Source organism: Onychomys torridus, chromosome 1 (genome assembly GCF_903995425.1).
Source record: "Onychomys torridus chromosome 1, mOncTor1.1, whole genome shotgun sequence".
Lineage (NCBI taxonomy): Eukaryota > Metazoa > Chordata > Mammalia > Rodentia > Cricetidae > Onychomys > Onychomys torridus.
The window spans coordinates 16790932-16805782 of NC_050443.1; the positions used below are offsets into that span (position 1 = coordinate 16790932).

At 52.3% G+C, this 14851-nt stretch overlaps 1 protein-coding gene across 2 annotated transcripts; it reads left to right on the forward strand.

Moving 5' to 3' along the window:
- Positions 1–87: 87 nt before the first annotated feature.
- Positions 88–14851, forward strand: Ruvbl2 (RuvB like AAA ATPase 2). 2 transcript variants are annotated; one of them, XM_036186092.1, is made up of 15 exons: positions 88–443; positions 5197–5251; positions 6875–6930; positions 7247–7388; positions 8063–8192; positions 8292–8358; positions 11141–11247; positions 11458–11551; positions 11705–11828; positions 12182–12276; positions 12361–12479; positions 13879–13998; positions 14253–14382; positions 14535–14649; positions 14744–14851. In XM_036186092.1, exons 1-15 carry the CDS (start codon positions 432–434, stop codon positions 14767–14769), a joined length of 1392 nt encoding a protein of 463 aa, XP_036041985.1. In that variant the 5' UTR covers positions 88–431; the 3' UTR covers positions 14770–14851. The 2 variants fall into 2 exon arrangements, with proteins under 2 accessions (XP_036041985.1, XP_036041994.1); XM_036186101.1 differs by having other exon boundaries at positions 14747–14851.

Here is a 14851-nt window from a genome sequence, read left to right on the forward strand (position 1 = left end):
ACCCTCCCGGGAACTGCAGGGGGCGGGGCTTGTTGGCGCGCAGCATGGAAGTAATTGGTGAATAGAACTGTCAGTCTCGGCTGGGGCCCCAGTTTGGGGAGGAAGGGCGGACAGAGACGAAAGGGATCGTGGAAGACGTGTGGTTGCTGCACACAGTGTTCAGAATTTTGCAATCGGTCTTAGCGGTTGGGGGGCGGGGAGGCTGGGTAAAAGAAGGAGGAGCAGGAGACGTCAGGAACCCGCCCAGGATTCAGACACCCGCCTTCCGATTTAGCCTCTGGGGTGGGCGCGGCCTAGCGTTCGCCCCCCGGAGAGGGTTACAGAGTTTCCAAACCATAGAGAAGACTGGATGACCGGGGAGCCTAGAGAGAACCAAGGCCGCTCCTCGCCCATTTCCGTTTCCGCTGAGGCTTTGGCGGTTGGTGTGCATCATGGCAACTGTGGTAAGTGTTGGATGCATGCGGAGAACTAAGAATAGCCTTCCTTATGGAGTCTGAAGGAGACGGCTGGAGAGGACTCATGGGAATGAAGGGAGAGTGACAAGGAAGATGCCTGGCTTTGAGGGACGGGGTGGGAGGGCTCATGAGTGAGGGAGGATGCTGAGGAGGATCCTGGGTCTGAGCAAGGGGTAAAGAGGAGGAGAGCAGAGGTGGGTGCATGAGTCTGAAGGGAGAGGGCTGAGGAAGTCCGTGGTTCTCAAGGAGGCTCGGGAGGACCCATGGGCCTGTGGGAGGAGCTGGAAGAGAGTATACCAAGGTCTGAGGGAGGAGGGCCGGGAGGATGCCTGGACGCAAGAGGGCTGACCTGGCTGAGGAAGGAGAAAGCTAGCGGAGGCCTTAAAATCTGATGGAGAAGGCAACTATGTATTAAGAACTAGGTCTCACCAGGCCGTGGTGTGGAGTCGCACACCTTTAATCCCAGCGCCTGGAAGGCGGGGGCTGGTGGATTTCAGTGAGCTGAGTTCAAAGCCAGCCTGTTCTACAGAGTTCCAAGACAGTCATGGCTATGTAGAGAAACCCTGTCTCAAAAAGCAACAAAAAAGAATCCTAGGTCTCCCAGGCACACACTGTTAGTCTCAGCATTCAGGAGGCAGAGGCAGGCAGATCTCTGAGTTAGAGGACAACCTGGTGATCTACAGAGCAAATTCTAGGGATACACAGAGAAACCTTGTCTGTGTGTGGGGGGGAATCCTAAGTGTGTTGGAAGAGTCATGTGGATACTCAGATTTTTCTTTTCCTTTTTACACACACACACACAGAGGATACTCAGATTTCTATGTGAATGAGTAAATAAACAAGAGCCTGGGATGGCAGAATCTTGGCTCCTCCCCATATCATGTTACAGAAACTTCATCTCTCTTCCTCCTGATACAGTCAGTGGCCAGTTCCGCAGTCTTGTGTTCCCGTGTCTGTGAAGATTGTGAGATTGGCACCCTGAGCTCTGAGAGAGGAGCAAATGTTAACCTGTGCTGTATACTTGAGAGCATGTGTCTCGAGTGTGTCCAAGAGGAAGAGAAGCAAAGTGCGGGTTCAGAGCTTGCCATTTTGTCCAGAGAGCATTTGCATTTTCTGGAACTTCATACAGGGCACATGTCTGTGTGAACGCACAGTTATTTGGATGTTAAGATGAGTGAGTAAACCCCGGGAAGTGAGACCAGACAGTAGTGGGCCTGGCCTCAGTTCCCCAGACTTCCAGGTGAAGAATTACTGTGGCCTCCTGGTGGCCTCAGTTCCAGTGTTGAGCCCAGTCAAGTTGTAGGAAGGGCAGTGGGAGTATTGGTGTTGCCATGGTGAGGGGAAGGAGGAAGCAGATGAGGGAGGTGGGAGAAACACCTGGAGTCCTGTCCTTGGACTGGGCTGTCCATGTGTGTTTTTTTAATTCTCCGTTCCCATGTGGCACAGATGCAAGCTGAATCTAGGCTCAGGCCAGAGCTCCCAAAGGGTTTCCTGGCAGTCACTTCAAATTTTTTGTTACTTTTTAATATATCTTAAATTTATTATTGTAATTATATGTATTTTATGAATAGGAACTTGTATATGCATCATGTACTTTCATTGCCTATAAAAGGCCAGCAAAGGGTATTGGATCTCCTGGAACTGGAACTATGGATATGCGCCACCATTTAGAACCAAACCTGGGTCCTTTGCAAGAGCAGCCAGTGCTCTTAACCACTGAGCCATCTCTGCGGCCCCTGTTTTCATTTTTCTTTGTATGGGTAGTTTCCTGTGTCTATGTCTGTATACCACATACATGCCTGGTGCCCACAAAGGACAGAGGAGGGATTGGAGCCACAGATGGCTGTGTACTGCCATGTGGGTGCTGGGAATTGAACCTCCCTGGATTCTCTGGAAGAGCAGCCTTGCTCTGAACCGCTAAGCTATTTCTTCAGCCCCATATTCAGCTGGAAACTGAACCTGGGTCCTCTGCAAGAGGAGTGAGTAAACACTCTTAAGCCCTGAGCCATCTCCTCAGTTATATTTTTTATTTATTTTGTGGGCATGTGTATTTGTGTAGGTGACCGCTCACCAGGACTCATGTACACTTGCAGAAGTGGTTTCTCTCAGTCCACCGCGTGGGTCCGGAGATTGAATCCAAGTGGTCGGGTTTGGAGGCGAGCTCCTTTACCTGCTGGTTCCCTCAGTCCCCCCCTAGCCTACTTCTTAGAGGCCTTACTGCTGCTCCGACTCTTGACTCCTGCAGTCATTCTGTGACCCACGACCTCAACAGACTGAAGGGGCTTTCAGATTGTCAGGAACCACTTGGACAGCCTCTGAAGCCTGGTGACAGATCACAGCCTTCACATTTGGGGGTTATGTGTATATGGGCATGGACGTTTCTTCCTGAGCCCCATGTGGGCTCCAGGGAGCCAGCACAACAGGATCTGAATCCAAGGGTGTTGCCAGCATGAGCATAATAGACTTTAATTTTCTTGGACCACAGTGCTAGCCAGGGGTTTTTTGCCAGGGTTCTTTGGGCAGCCACCTGTCTTCTTGAATGTGTGTCTAAAGGCAGGAGTTGAAGCTAGTGTCTACAGTGATACAGGTAACTGTTGCTGTGTCCTCAACACAGACATCACTCAATTATCCATCAAGAAAATGTCCTCAGGCTTGCCTACAGGCAAATCTTACGGAGGCAGTGTTCTTCCCCTCCTTCCCAGGCTTTCTCTGAGAAACAATCCCAACTGTCCTGGAACTTGCTCTGAGACCAGGCTGCCCTCAGACTCACAGAGAACCACCTGCCTCTGCTTCCCAAGTGCTGGGATTAAAGGTGTGCACCATTGCCTGGCCCCAGAGAGGTAGTTTCTTAGTTAAGATTATTCTTCCCTAAGGACTCTAGCTTGTGTCAAATTGACATAAAACAAAAACTGACCATCATAGAAGGGTTTGTTTTATGGCTCGCAGTTGGAAGGGATACAGCCCCTGTGACAGGGGGAGCCCAAGGCAGCGAGCGGGTCACGTTGCATCCTCATCCACAAAGCAGAATGATGGGAAATGCTGGTACACAGTTAGGGTGGGTTTTCCCATTTAACCCGGTCTAGAAACTCCCTCACAGATAGTCCCAGAAGTTTGTTTCCATGCTAATTATAATCTTCGTCAAGATGAAATATCACAGGATGGAGCACAGTCCCTCACACAGCATGGAGAAGTTCTACCACTGGCCTATACTTTGCTGGGTCTTGAGTTTTAAAAGGTGTTTGTTCAACAGTGGACAGAATTGACCTTGTAGAAGACAAACTTATCAGGAATATCTGTCAGGAGAGTTGGGGTTCCTGGATGTATACCTTTGCTTGCTTGCCTTATGAAGGGCCTGCCTGTAGTAGTAGTCTGGGGTCTTGTGCTCCTGGAGTCCATCCAGCCTCCAACAGAGACAGTAAATTAGAAGGATTATACAGCAAGAGGCAAGCTGTGAACATTTGTAGAGTGTCCTGGAAGTCTGTTTAGGGAGGAGGCATGCTGAGCATTGTGGTTTCTTAGAGTCAACAATATTTCGAGATGTGCAAAGGGTCTACCATCTGGATTTCTCTGTCTCATGTTTCACTCTGTAGCTTGGGCTAGCCCCAGATTTAGAGCATTCCTCCTGACTCAGGCTCTTATCAGGCACCCCCAGTGTTCCCACACCTCCTTCCCTGAGCCTTTGGCAGCCATTACTCTACTTTCTATTTCTGGACTTACCTCTTTTGGATACTACATATAAGAGTCATTCAACATACAGGTCTTTTTTTTTTTTAAGATTTATTTATTTATTTATTTATTTATTTATTTATTTATTTATTATGTATACAGCATGTATGACTGCAGGCCAGAAGAGGGCACCAGATCTCATTACAGATGGTTGTGAGCCACCATGTGGGTGCTGGGAATTGAACTCAGGACCTCTGGAAGAGCAGTCAGTGCTCTTAACCTCTGAGCCATCTCTCCAGTCCCCAGCATACAGGTCTTTAAAATCATGTTTTATTTTATGTGTATGGCCGTTTTGCCTCCATGTAAGTCCATGCCTGCAGAGGTCAGAAGTATGGGATCTCTTGGAACTAGAGTTATAGACAATTGTGAGGTGCCACATGTGTCCCCTGGCAGAGCAGCCAGTGAGTACTCTTAATTGCTGATCCAACCTGGAATCATGTGTAGAGCCCACCGAGCACATTCAGTGTTCTTCCCAGACATGTCTATATCAGCGCATCACTCCTTTTTATGGCTGAATAATGTTTCATAAATGAAGAGAACGTATCCTGCTTCTCGCTCATCGGTCACTGAGCACATGGGTGTGTGTGGCTTTGGCTGTTGTGAACATTGGTGTGCTTGCTTTGTGGAGATTCCAGGGGCTTGGCCATTCTAGGAGGCCTCTCCTCTGTGAGAGGGGATGGCGTTAGCTGCTGCTTCCAGGGCTCAGATGCACAGGAGGCCTGCCTGGGAGCAGTTCGGTGGACGAACTCAACACTCTAGCATGTTCAACCACAAACATGGAGTCCAGGTTGCGCCAGAGAGGCGCTGTGCTCTTTGTGGGACATGTACCTAATAGGAACCAGAGCACTGGTCTGAGAGTCTCCTGGGCCTCTCTGTAGTGGGGCTGATCACCCTGCCATTAGTGACAGCATGGGGCGGGATTAGGGTCTGCTGTTGGACTGTTGTTGCCTGCCTGTGGGAGAAGGAATGTAATGGAGCTCCTGGGAATCTCACACATCCTCCTCCTTACCTGCAGGCAGCCACCACCAAAGTTCCTGAGATCCGGGATGTGACAAGAATCGAGAGAATTGGTAAGTGAGCAGGGTCAGGACCAGGGGAGACCACTGCTGCTGAGTGTTCAGACAGGCAGGCAGAGAAGGATGTGGTGGGGCCCCCATCAGGTTCCTATAGGCCTGATGCTTCCTGGGGGTGTGCTGGGCCTGCCTCATTCCTGGTGTGTCTCAAGCCTCTGCCTGCAGAGCACTCAACAAATGACCATCAGATTCATGAGTGCGCATGCTGGAAGTCCCCTGTGACCCCGGGAGGTTCAAAGTCTGTCACCCTATCCCTACTGAGGAAACCAAATCTCAGAGCATCTCAAAGACACAGCTCACCGCCTGCAGCAAGCCTGGGGTGCAGAGGCAGGCAGGGCCTTTCCGAGGACATAGGAAAGGGCTAAGTACCGGCTCATGGTGGGCTCAGAGCACCTCGATTTCCTGACCTGCAAAGTGGAGCTAAGACAATTGCCCCTTGTGAATGTCAAGAGTCACTGAGAGACTGGGCAGATGTGGTGGCTGAGGCAGAGGGACATGGGTTCCAGGACGGCCTGGCAAACTTTGTGAGACCCTTTCTCTGAAACTTAAGACATTGGTTTAAGCATGGGCCATTGATGCTTCCCTGTTTAAAGGGCTGGAACCTGGTGCAGCTGAAGACCTGGTAGAGACCAGCTGCACCAGTGACTGCCCTTGGATGTTTTCTGTTGAGGCTTTGGTCATGTTAGGCAAGCTCTCTACCCCTGAGCTGCATCCTTTAAATGTTCTTCTTTGTGGGGTTTTTGTTTGTTTTGTTTTGTTTTGTTTGTTTGTTTTTTCAAGACAGGGTTTCCCTGTGTAGCATAGTGCCTTTCCTGGAACTCACTCTGTAGACCAGGCTGGCCTTGAACTCACAGAGATCCACCTGCCTCTGCCTCCAGAGTGCTGGGATTAAAGGTGTGCACCACCACGCCTGACCTTGTTTTTCTTCTTGAGGCAGTCTCATGTAGACCAGGCTAGCCCTGAACCCACTGTGTAGCTGAGGGTGACTTTCAGGTCTGATCCTCCTGCCTCTAACTCCTGAGTGTTGGGGTCACAGGTGTGCACTGCCATGTCTGGCTAATGAGTTCTACTTTATTGAAATAAGACACCTTCCCACTCCCAATGCTTGCGTGGAACCCAGGGACTCACACAGTTCCAGCGCTTGCTAAGTCTCACCAGAAGTGACAGGACTCACTTCAAGGCTGTGGTGGCATAGAGGTCGGTTGTGACTGGGTCTGGCACCTGTGCTCTTTGGGTTTATTACAGAGCCATCTGGTGCACAGGGCTCCTGTCCTCACCTCTGGGGGAGTGGGGGGTCTGGGCCTTAAGCTGTCTGCCCTCTCGCCCTATCCCTGTGGTTGGGCCCAGGGATGACAGTGACATGCCCTGGCTTGTCAGGGAGAAGTGGAATAAGAGCCCTGAGTACCAAGCACCAGTATCTTCCCTCTCCGGTTAGTTCTTGGGCCCAGTACCCGGGACCTTGGTAGCATCATTCAGCTCTTAGATGCTGAACATGCTCAGGCATCTTCCTGGCTTCATTTGACCGAGAGGGCAGCCTGAGCTGTGAGGGAAGCCCTGACTCAAGAGTCCACACAACATGGCCTGGAACCAGCCAGTGACTCTTCCCTTCCTCCCACACAGGCGCTCACTCCCACATCCGGGGTCTAGGACTGGATGATGCCTTGGAACCAAGACAGGTAGAGAGCTATGGGGCTGGGTACATGGGCTGCTCCTGCCAAGATGAGCAGGGTTATTCCTGTCTTCAGAACTCTTGATTCTACACTGAAAAGCAGTTCAGCCACAGTAATGCAAACCTGCAATCCTGGTGCTGGGAGACAGAGGCAGGCAGATGTCTGTGAGTTCAAGGACAACCTGGTCTACAGAGTGAGACCCTGTATCAAAAGAAGAAAGAAATAGGAAACCTTGTTTTTCCAGCAGACAGGGTGTGGTGGGAGCACAATGGTGGCCCTGGAGATAGTCACTTTCCATGTCCTCTCAACTCCCACTGCCCAGGCTTCCCAGGGCATGGTGGGGCAGCTAGCTGCCCGGCGTGCAGCTGGCGTGGTGCTGGAGATGATCCGAGAAGGGAAAATTGCGGGGCGGGCCGTCCTCATTGCTGGCCAGCCAGGCACTGGGAAGACAGCCATCGCCATGGGTAAGTGGCCTCATGGGGCAGACATTCTCCTCGGAAGTGGGGGACAGGTTAACTGTTTAACAATCATAGAAGCATCAGGAGGTTGTTTAGGACCACTGAGCAGTTATACCGAGTCCCCTGACTTCTAGCCTCAACGTTTTCTACTCTCTGTTGCTATGTTAGGGTGACCTTGTATTCCAAGGAAGCTGCTTAAGCTCCAGCCTTCCCCGCTCTGGTCCAGGCCTCATGGGTAGCCGCCTGTGGGGAAGCATGTGCTTCTGCATCTGTGGTTCTGTCTCATAGTGCTGCAGAGCAGGCTGCGGCTCTAGTGGCCCGTAGTCTTGGCTGGCCTGGAGACCTGCCTGCCTCTGCCTCCAGGCTGCTGGGGTAAAGGTGCTTGCCACCACACCAGCATTGTTTTGTAATTTTTAATTTGGATCATTGCTGTCTTCATAAAGTGGCCAGGCTCAGAGAGTCAAGGCTCCATCCAGAATCAGTTCAGAAATAGCACTCACCAAAAGAAGTAGTCATGTCACTGTGCCCTGCAAGGTGATGTGTGCTAAGGTGGAAGACTACAGAATGTGGAAGCTAAATGGGCTGGTAGGGGTGGGCATGGATGGTTTTGAGGAGTTCAGGAAGTGTAGGCCGTGGACCTAGGGCCAGCAGCCACAACTGCCTGACCGCTGCTCCCACAGGCATGGCCCAGGCATTGGGTCCCGACACACCGTTCACAGCCATCGCAGGCAGTGAGATCTTTTCTCTGGAGATGAGCAAGACTGAGGCTCTGACTCAAGCCTTCCGCCGTTCTATTGGTGTCCGTATCAAGTGAGTATCCTGTGAGGTGTCCACTCTGCTTGCCCAAAATCTTGCTCAGGGAATCAGGGTGTCAGGCCAGTCTGACCCAGGCCCTGTTGTCTGTCCCAGGGAGGAGACAGAGATCATTGAAGGGGAAGTGGTGGAGATCCAGATTGACCGGCCAGCCACAGGCACGGTGAGTCTCTGTGACTTCTCAGTCCCAACACTTCCTACATCACCCATATTCATGGCCAAGCCACCTCCAGCCTGAGGGCAGGGTGTCACAGGGCCGAGGTAGACTTTCTTGTAAAATGAGAAGCTAGCCAAATGAGTGTGTGAGCTGATGAGTTACGGTGGGTACCAAGAACCCGAGGTTTCCTTCCTGCAGAGCCCCTTCGCTCTGAGGCCCTCCCCAGTTGACCTCTCCACACACTTCCGCTTCCAGCATCGCCCAGATATGTCTGTCTGGCACATGGCTTTGTTCTGCCTGGTTATAGGGAGTTCTGGGGTTTTTCTGTGCTGAAAAACCTTAAGGCCCCATGTGTCCTAGGCGGCTTCCCAGCTGTCTTATTTCATGTCTTTAAAGTTACTAGCAGGCCTGTGAGGCGGCTAAGTGGGCAAGGTACTTGTTGCCAAGCCTGACGTGAGTTCAGTCCCCACATCCACATGAGGGAAGGACTCGGCCTCTCACTAGGCGTCCTCTGACCTACACTTGTGCACATGCACCCATGTACCCATGTATGTAAATATGTAATGTTTTAATTTAGAGAGTAAACAGTCTAATAGGTTTCCCTCGTCCTGTTTGCAGTTGGTCTGAAATCTCATCTCTAAGGACTGAGGTGAGGTTACACAGGGCGGATGCATTCTGTTGCAGGTGTTGCTAGGGTGGGACCCTCCCGTGTGTGCCCTGTGGGCCCTTCCTTCCACAGCCAAGCTCCGTAGAAACCAGCCATTTCAGAACGAGTGGTTTGGGGGCAGTACACTCGGTGTCAGGCAGCCATCACCACCTCTGTCTAGTTCTAGAATTTTCTATTACCCCATGAGAAAATTACACATGTCTACCAACAGCCCTGACTTTCTCCTACCCCAGCTGTGTGATCTCTTCCTGCCTCTGGACCTGCAGGTTCAGGATGCTTGGTATGAGTAGGAGTGTAGGCCAGTGGTTCTCCTGGTTTTGAAGTTCTGTGTTGCAGCTGAGCGTGGTGGCGCACACCTTAATCTCAGCATTTAGGAGGCAGAGGCAGCCTGGTCTACAGAGCGAGGTCCAGAACAGCCAGGGCTACACAGGGAAACTCTTGTTTTGATAAATAAACAAACCCTTGTTGCTGGTTCTTCATGTGATGTTTCAGTTTCTACTTGGATGCCTGGGTAAGGAAGTGCTCCAGCATGTTGACCTAACCTGTGGTCACTTTCCACTTCTGTGTCATAGGACTCTCCTCTTTCTCATTTGCTCTGTGTCTGTCTGTGTCTGTGTGTTTTGTTTTTGGGAAAGGATCTCAATATAGCCCAGGCTGCCCTTGAACCCTCAGATCCTCCTGTCTCCTGAGTACTGGAATTAAAGATGTGCACCACTAAGCTAAATCCCCAAACCCTCCCCCCCCTTTTTTTTTAAATGCAGGGTCTCGTGTAGCCTAGACTTGCCTTGAACTTGTTATATAACTAAGGATGACTTTGAGTTTCTGAAGCCCCACCTTTTGAGAGCTAGAATCATAGGCCTCACCATGCCCAGGTTGTGTGGTGCTGGGAAAGGACCTCAGGGTTTTGTGCATATATAGCTGTGATCTTCTTTTCTTTAATATTAGACTCAGTGGTTAGAACATGTATTGCTAATCTAGGACCCAAGTTCAGTTCCCAGCACCCCAAGCCACCTGTGACAACAGTTCTAGAGATCCATCACCCTCCTCTGGCTTTTGTGGGTACCTGTACTCACGTGCACAAATCCACATATAGACGCACAGATGCTTGTAATGAAAGAGATTCAAATGTTAAAATACTTATGTACAGATAGACTCGGGTCCCCTTAGTCTGCCTTTAACGGTGCCTCCTACTCTACATGGGCCAGAAAAAGGTAGTTGATTTCCCTGAACCAGGCCTGGGTAGTATAAAGCATGCTTATGTCCTGAGGAGAATGTGTGGGTTGTTTGTTTGGTTTATTTTTCAGGATAGGGTTTCCTCTATGTAGCCCTGCTGTCCTGGAACTCCCTCTGAGTGCTGAGATTAAAGGCGTGTGCCACCTCCCAGCTGGATTTTCTTTTTAATTAACCTTTTGTAAAAGGTTTTTGTTTTCTTTGGGTTTTGCATTTATTTAGTGTGTGTAGAGGCCAGAGGACGAATTGTGGGAGTAGGTCTTCTACGTGCAGGTTCCAAGGTCACTGCGATTGCATTCAAGGCCCTGCCCACCCAGCTGTGGTCTTTCAGTTGTCTTCACTTTGTAATCAACAAAAACGCTTTTTTTGTTTGTTTGTTTGTTTTGTTTTTTGAGACAGAGTTTCTCTGTGTAGCTTTGTGCCTTTCCTGGATCTTACTCTGTAGCCCAGGCTGGCCTCGAACTCACAGAGATCCGCCTGCCTCTGCCTCCCGAGTGCTGGGATTAAAGGCGTGAGCCACCACCGCCCGGCAACAAAAACCTTTTTGTATACTGTGGTTGAAATGCTTGGGAGGCTGAGGCTGAGGTCGTTGACACTGTCCCAGAAACGTAAGAATAGGACTGAGGATACGCAGCTCAGTAGTAGAGGGTCTAGGGCCAGAGCCTAGTGCCTCTCTTTGGGCACGGAGAGCCGTGCCAGCACCTGGCACTTCCCCCACTCTTTTGAGGGCTCACAGTGGTGCAGCAGCACACATTGGAGGGTACAGCTTGGCACCCATGTAACCACCTTCCAAGGCTACCCCCTCCAGGAGCTTCCTGTGCCGTGGCAGTTTTGAAGCTGTGGCCACAAAGGAATGAGGTTCTCTAAGCATTTCCTGGTGTGTCTCCTCAGGGGTCCAAGGTGGGCAAACTGACCCTCAAGACCACAGAGATGGAGACCATCTACGATCTGGGCACCAAGATGATCGAGTCTCTGACCAAGGACAAGGTCCAGGCCGGGTGAGCCATGGGGGCCATGAAGGTGGCCAGGGCAGTGAGAGAGGCTTCTTACTGTTTTGTTTTTCAAGACAGGGCTTCTCTGTGTAGCCCTGGCTGTCCTGGAACTCCCCTTGTAGACCAGGGATCCGCCTGCCTTGCCTCCAAGTGCTGGGATTAAAGGCGTGCACCACCACCACCTGGGCCTCTCCCTCTTTGCTATTGCTCCTGCAGGGATGTGATCACTATTGACAAGGCCACCGGCAAGATTTCCAAGCTGGGCCGCTCTTTCACACGAGCTCGTGACTATGACGCCATGGGCTCCCAGGTACTTGGCTGACCCCTCACCTGGCACTGGGACGTTCCTGTCTTTTGTCACATCATGGGGTCCGGGTGCTATGGTATCTCCCGGTGTGGGGTCCCGGGTCCTGTGCCCTTGCTTCCCTCATTGCTGCCCTCATTCCTGCCCTCGGCCCTCTAGACCAAGTTCGTGCAGTGCCCAGACGGGGAGCTGCAGAAACGCAAGGAGGTGGTGCACACCGTGTCCCTCCATGAGATTGACGTCATCAACTCTCGGACTCAGGGCTTCCTGGCCCTTTTCTCAGGTCAGCTGCCCTCCCCCGCCAGCCAGCCTCCAGCACTTTGAATGTGTCCATCTTCTGGTGTGTCCCCTTTGTTCTCCTCCCTCTGCGCCCCTCCTCCCCCAGTCCTTCTCCTCCCCTGGCACAGCACCTCCTCAGTCTTTCTTCCCAGACTTGTTTGCCCTCAGTGCTCCATTGAGTTTATCATTCCCTGCATTGTCCTCAGGCCCCGCCTTCCGTCTGCCTGGGCTTTCCAGGGTCCTGGGCCTGCTGCCGTAGCACTACAGCCCTACTCCGTGGCATGTGTCTTTCTGTCTTTGCCCATCCCTGGCCCTGGACACAGTCTCTAGTCCCATGATACCCCCTGTCTCCTGCAGGAGACACAGGGGAGATCAAGTCAGAAGTCCGAGAACAGATCAATGCCAAGGTGGCTGAGTGGAGGGAGGAGGGCAAGGCGGAGATCATCCCTGGGGTGAGTGACGAGAACTGAGGTGGGCAGCTACGGCCTGGGGAAAGGGCTGGAGGTGAGCTTGATCTGTGCCCCAACGGCTTCCAGGTGCTGTTCATCGACGAGGTCCACATGCTGGATATTGAGAGTTTCTCTTTCCTCAACCGGGCCCTGGAGAGTGACATGGCCCCCGTGCTCATCATGGCCACCAACCGAGGCATCACTCGGTGAGTGGCTTTAGAGGTTTCTGGGTGAAGAGGGACTGGACCAGGGGCTTGATGGTGGTAGCCTGTGGGTAAATGGACTGTCTGCTGAATGCCATGGTTGGTAGCCTAGCACCTCCTTACCAAGCTTACCTTCAACTTGTCCCCACAATCCTGGGCAGATAGAAAATCTGTCCAACTTGCAGTTTAGAACTGTTGGTCAAGGCACCCAAAGAGGCTGAGCACAGGAGCATCTATTAGACATGTTACAAACTGCTGTGAGCAATCAGGTCACTCAGACCCAGGGGCTTTGACCTCAAGATACTGTGGCACGCCCGTTCCACCGGCAGTCCTAGTACTGTGGAGGCTGAGCATGGGCTACATGACACTCTTTTCTCAAAGAAAACAGGTCTGAAGCAATGGTTCCCAGGTTAAGAGTACATACAGCTCTTGCAGAGGACCTGGGTTTGGGGAGCCAGGAGTCCACGGCTCAGGGTGCAGTCTCCCTCTGGTGGTGGCTCATGAGCTTCATCAAGCACATCAGCCTGTCTCATGTTTTTACCTTGGCATCCCCTCCCCCATTATATGGCAGGGGGATGTGCAAGTGTGAGTTGAGGTGTGTGCACAGTCCATAACAGTAGGTCAGATTCCCTGCAGCTAGACTTACAAGCAGTTATGAGCTACCCACTGTGGATACTGGGAGCCCACCTGGGGGCTTCTGCAAGAACAGTATGTGTTCTTAACCATCTCCTCAACCTCTTTTCTGATTTACTTTTATTTGTGTGTCTATGTGTACGCACGCTCACATGCATGTGGTACCAACAGATGCCACAAGAGTGCGTCATATCCCCTGGAACTGGAGTTGGATGTGGTTGTGAGGATGCAGAGGGCAGACAGCACTAACAGGCTGTGGCCTGGCAACCTCACCTGCTCTGCTCTTCACCCCATTCCATCCCTCCCACTTCACAGTAGGCCAGCAAAACTCATCGACTTGCCCAAGGCCATAGGTTTAAGGTGGCAGGGTGGGAGGAGAGGCAGCTTTAGACCAGGGCACAGAGGGGAGCCAGTTGTGAGGTCTGCAGCAGCTGAGGGAGGGCCCTGCTCCCAATTGCTTTGTCCTCTGATGTACCTGCAGTCCCCAGTCAGTGTGCCAGCTTTCCCCAGGCCCGAAGGGCGCAGGAGTGGTGGGGTGGAGTCCGCCAGCTGGAGGTCAGCATCCTAGCTGTGGCTAAACTGCCTGTGACTGGAGCAGATTGCTGTGGGCCCCATTGCCCAGCAAGAATTTGCTGTGCAGCAGGCAACAGGCCAGCCACTGGCCCCGCTGGGGCGGACTGTGCCTACAGTTAGTCATTTGGCTCTCAGGTGGGCTGTGATGGCCAGCATGGTCCTGGAACATCCATTAACAGTCCTTCCTGACCCCCAGGATCCGAGGCACCAGCTACCAAAGCCCCCATGGCATCCCCATTGACCTGCTAGACCGCCTGCTCATTGTGTCAACATCCCCCTACAGTGAGAAGGACACCAAGCAGATTCTGCGCATCCGGTGGGGCACCCCTGGCCCCTTTATGGGGGACCTGGAGATTGGATGGGAGGGATTCGCCCAGACTTCTGCATCTGGGAAGACCAGTGTGGCATCCTGCCCATGCATGGGGAGAGCTGGGGGTGGGGTCGGGAGCCCCCTGTGCCCGCACTCCTCTAACCTCCTCCTCTTGTGGGGTTCTGAGACGTGCCATGTGTGCTCTGGGGATGGGTGGGGTGCTGTGCCGGCCTGCCTGGCTGAGGCCTGCCTCCCCACAGCTGTGAGGAGGAGGATGTGGAGATGAGTGAGGATGCCTACACAGTGCTGACCCGCATTGGGCTGGAGACCTCCCTGCGATACGCCATCCAGCTTATCACAGCGGCCAGCCTGGTGTGCCGGAAACGAAAGGTAGGCCATCAAGTTAGCCTGGAGGGCTGAAGGGACGTGGGCGTTCAGTGGGAACTAGAACCACAGTGATCTTAGAGGAAAAAACTGTGTAGGGGAGGGGGTTCAGACCCATGAACCCATGCTGACTGGGGCTGAGTCCCACCTGTCCCTAGGGCACAGAGGTGCAGGTGGACGACATCAAACGTGTATACTCCCTCTTCCTGGATGAGTCCCGCTCCACACAGTACATGAAGGAATACCAAGATGCCTTCCTCTTCAATGAGCTCAGTGAGTATCCCAGCCACCCAGGCTGCTGCCACTGTGGGAGAGGGCTCCATGGGAGCACCCTGGACCTCACTCATGCCTGCCTCCCTCTCCACAGAAGGCGACACAATGGACACCTCCTGAACTGACCTCCACTCAACCCTTCCCACCTTGTTTTCTACAAGTTCTGACACTGTGACTTTGTATAAAATGGTTGGAAACTGGA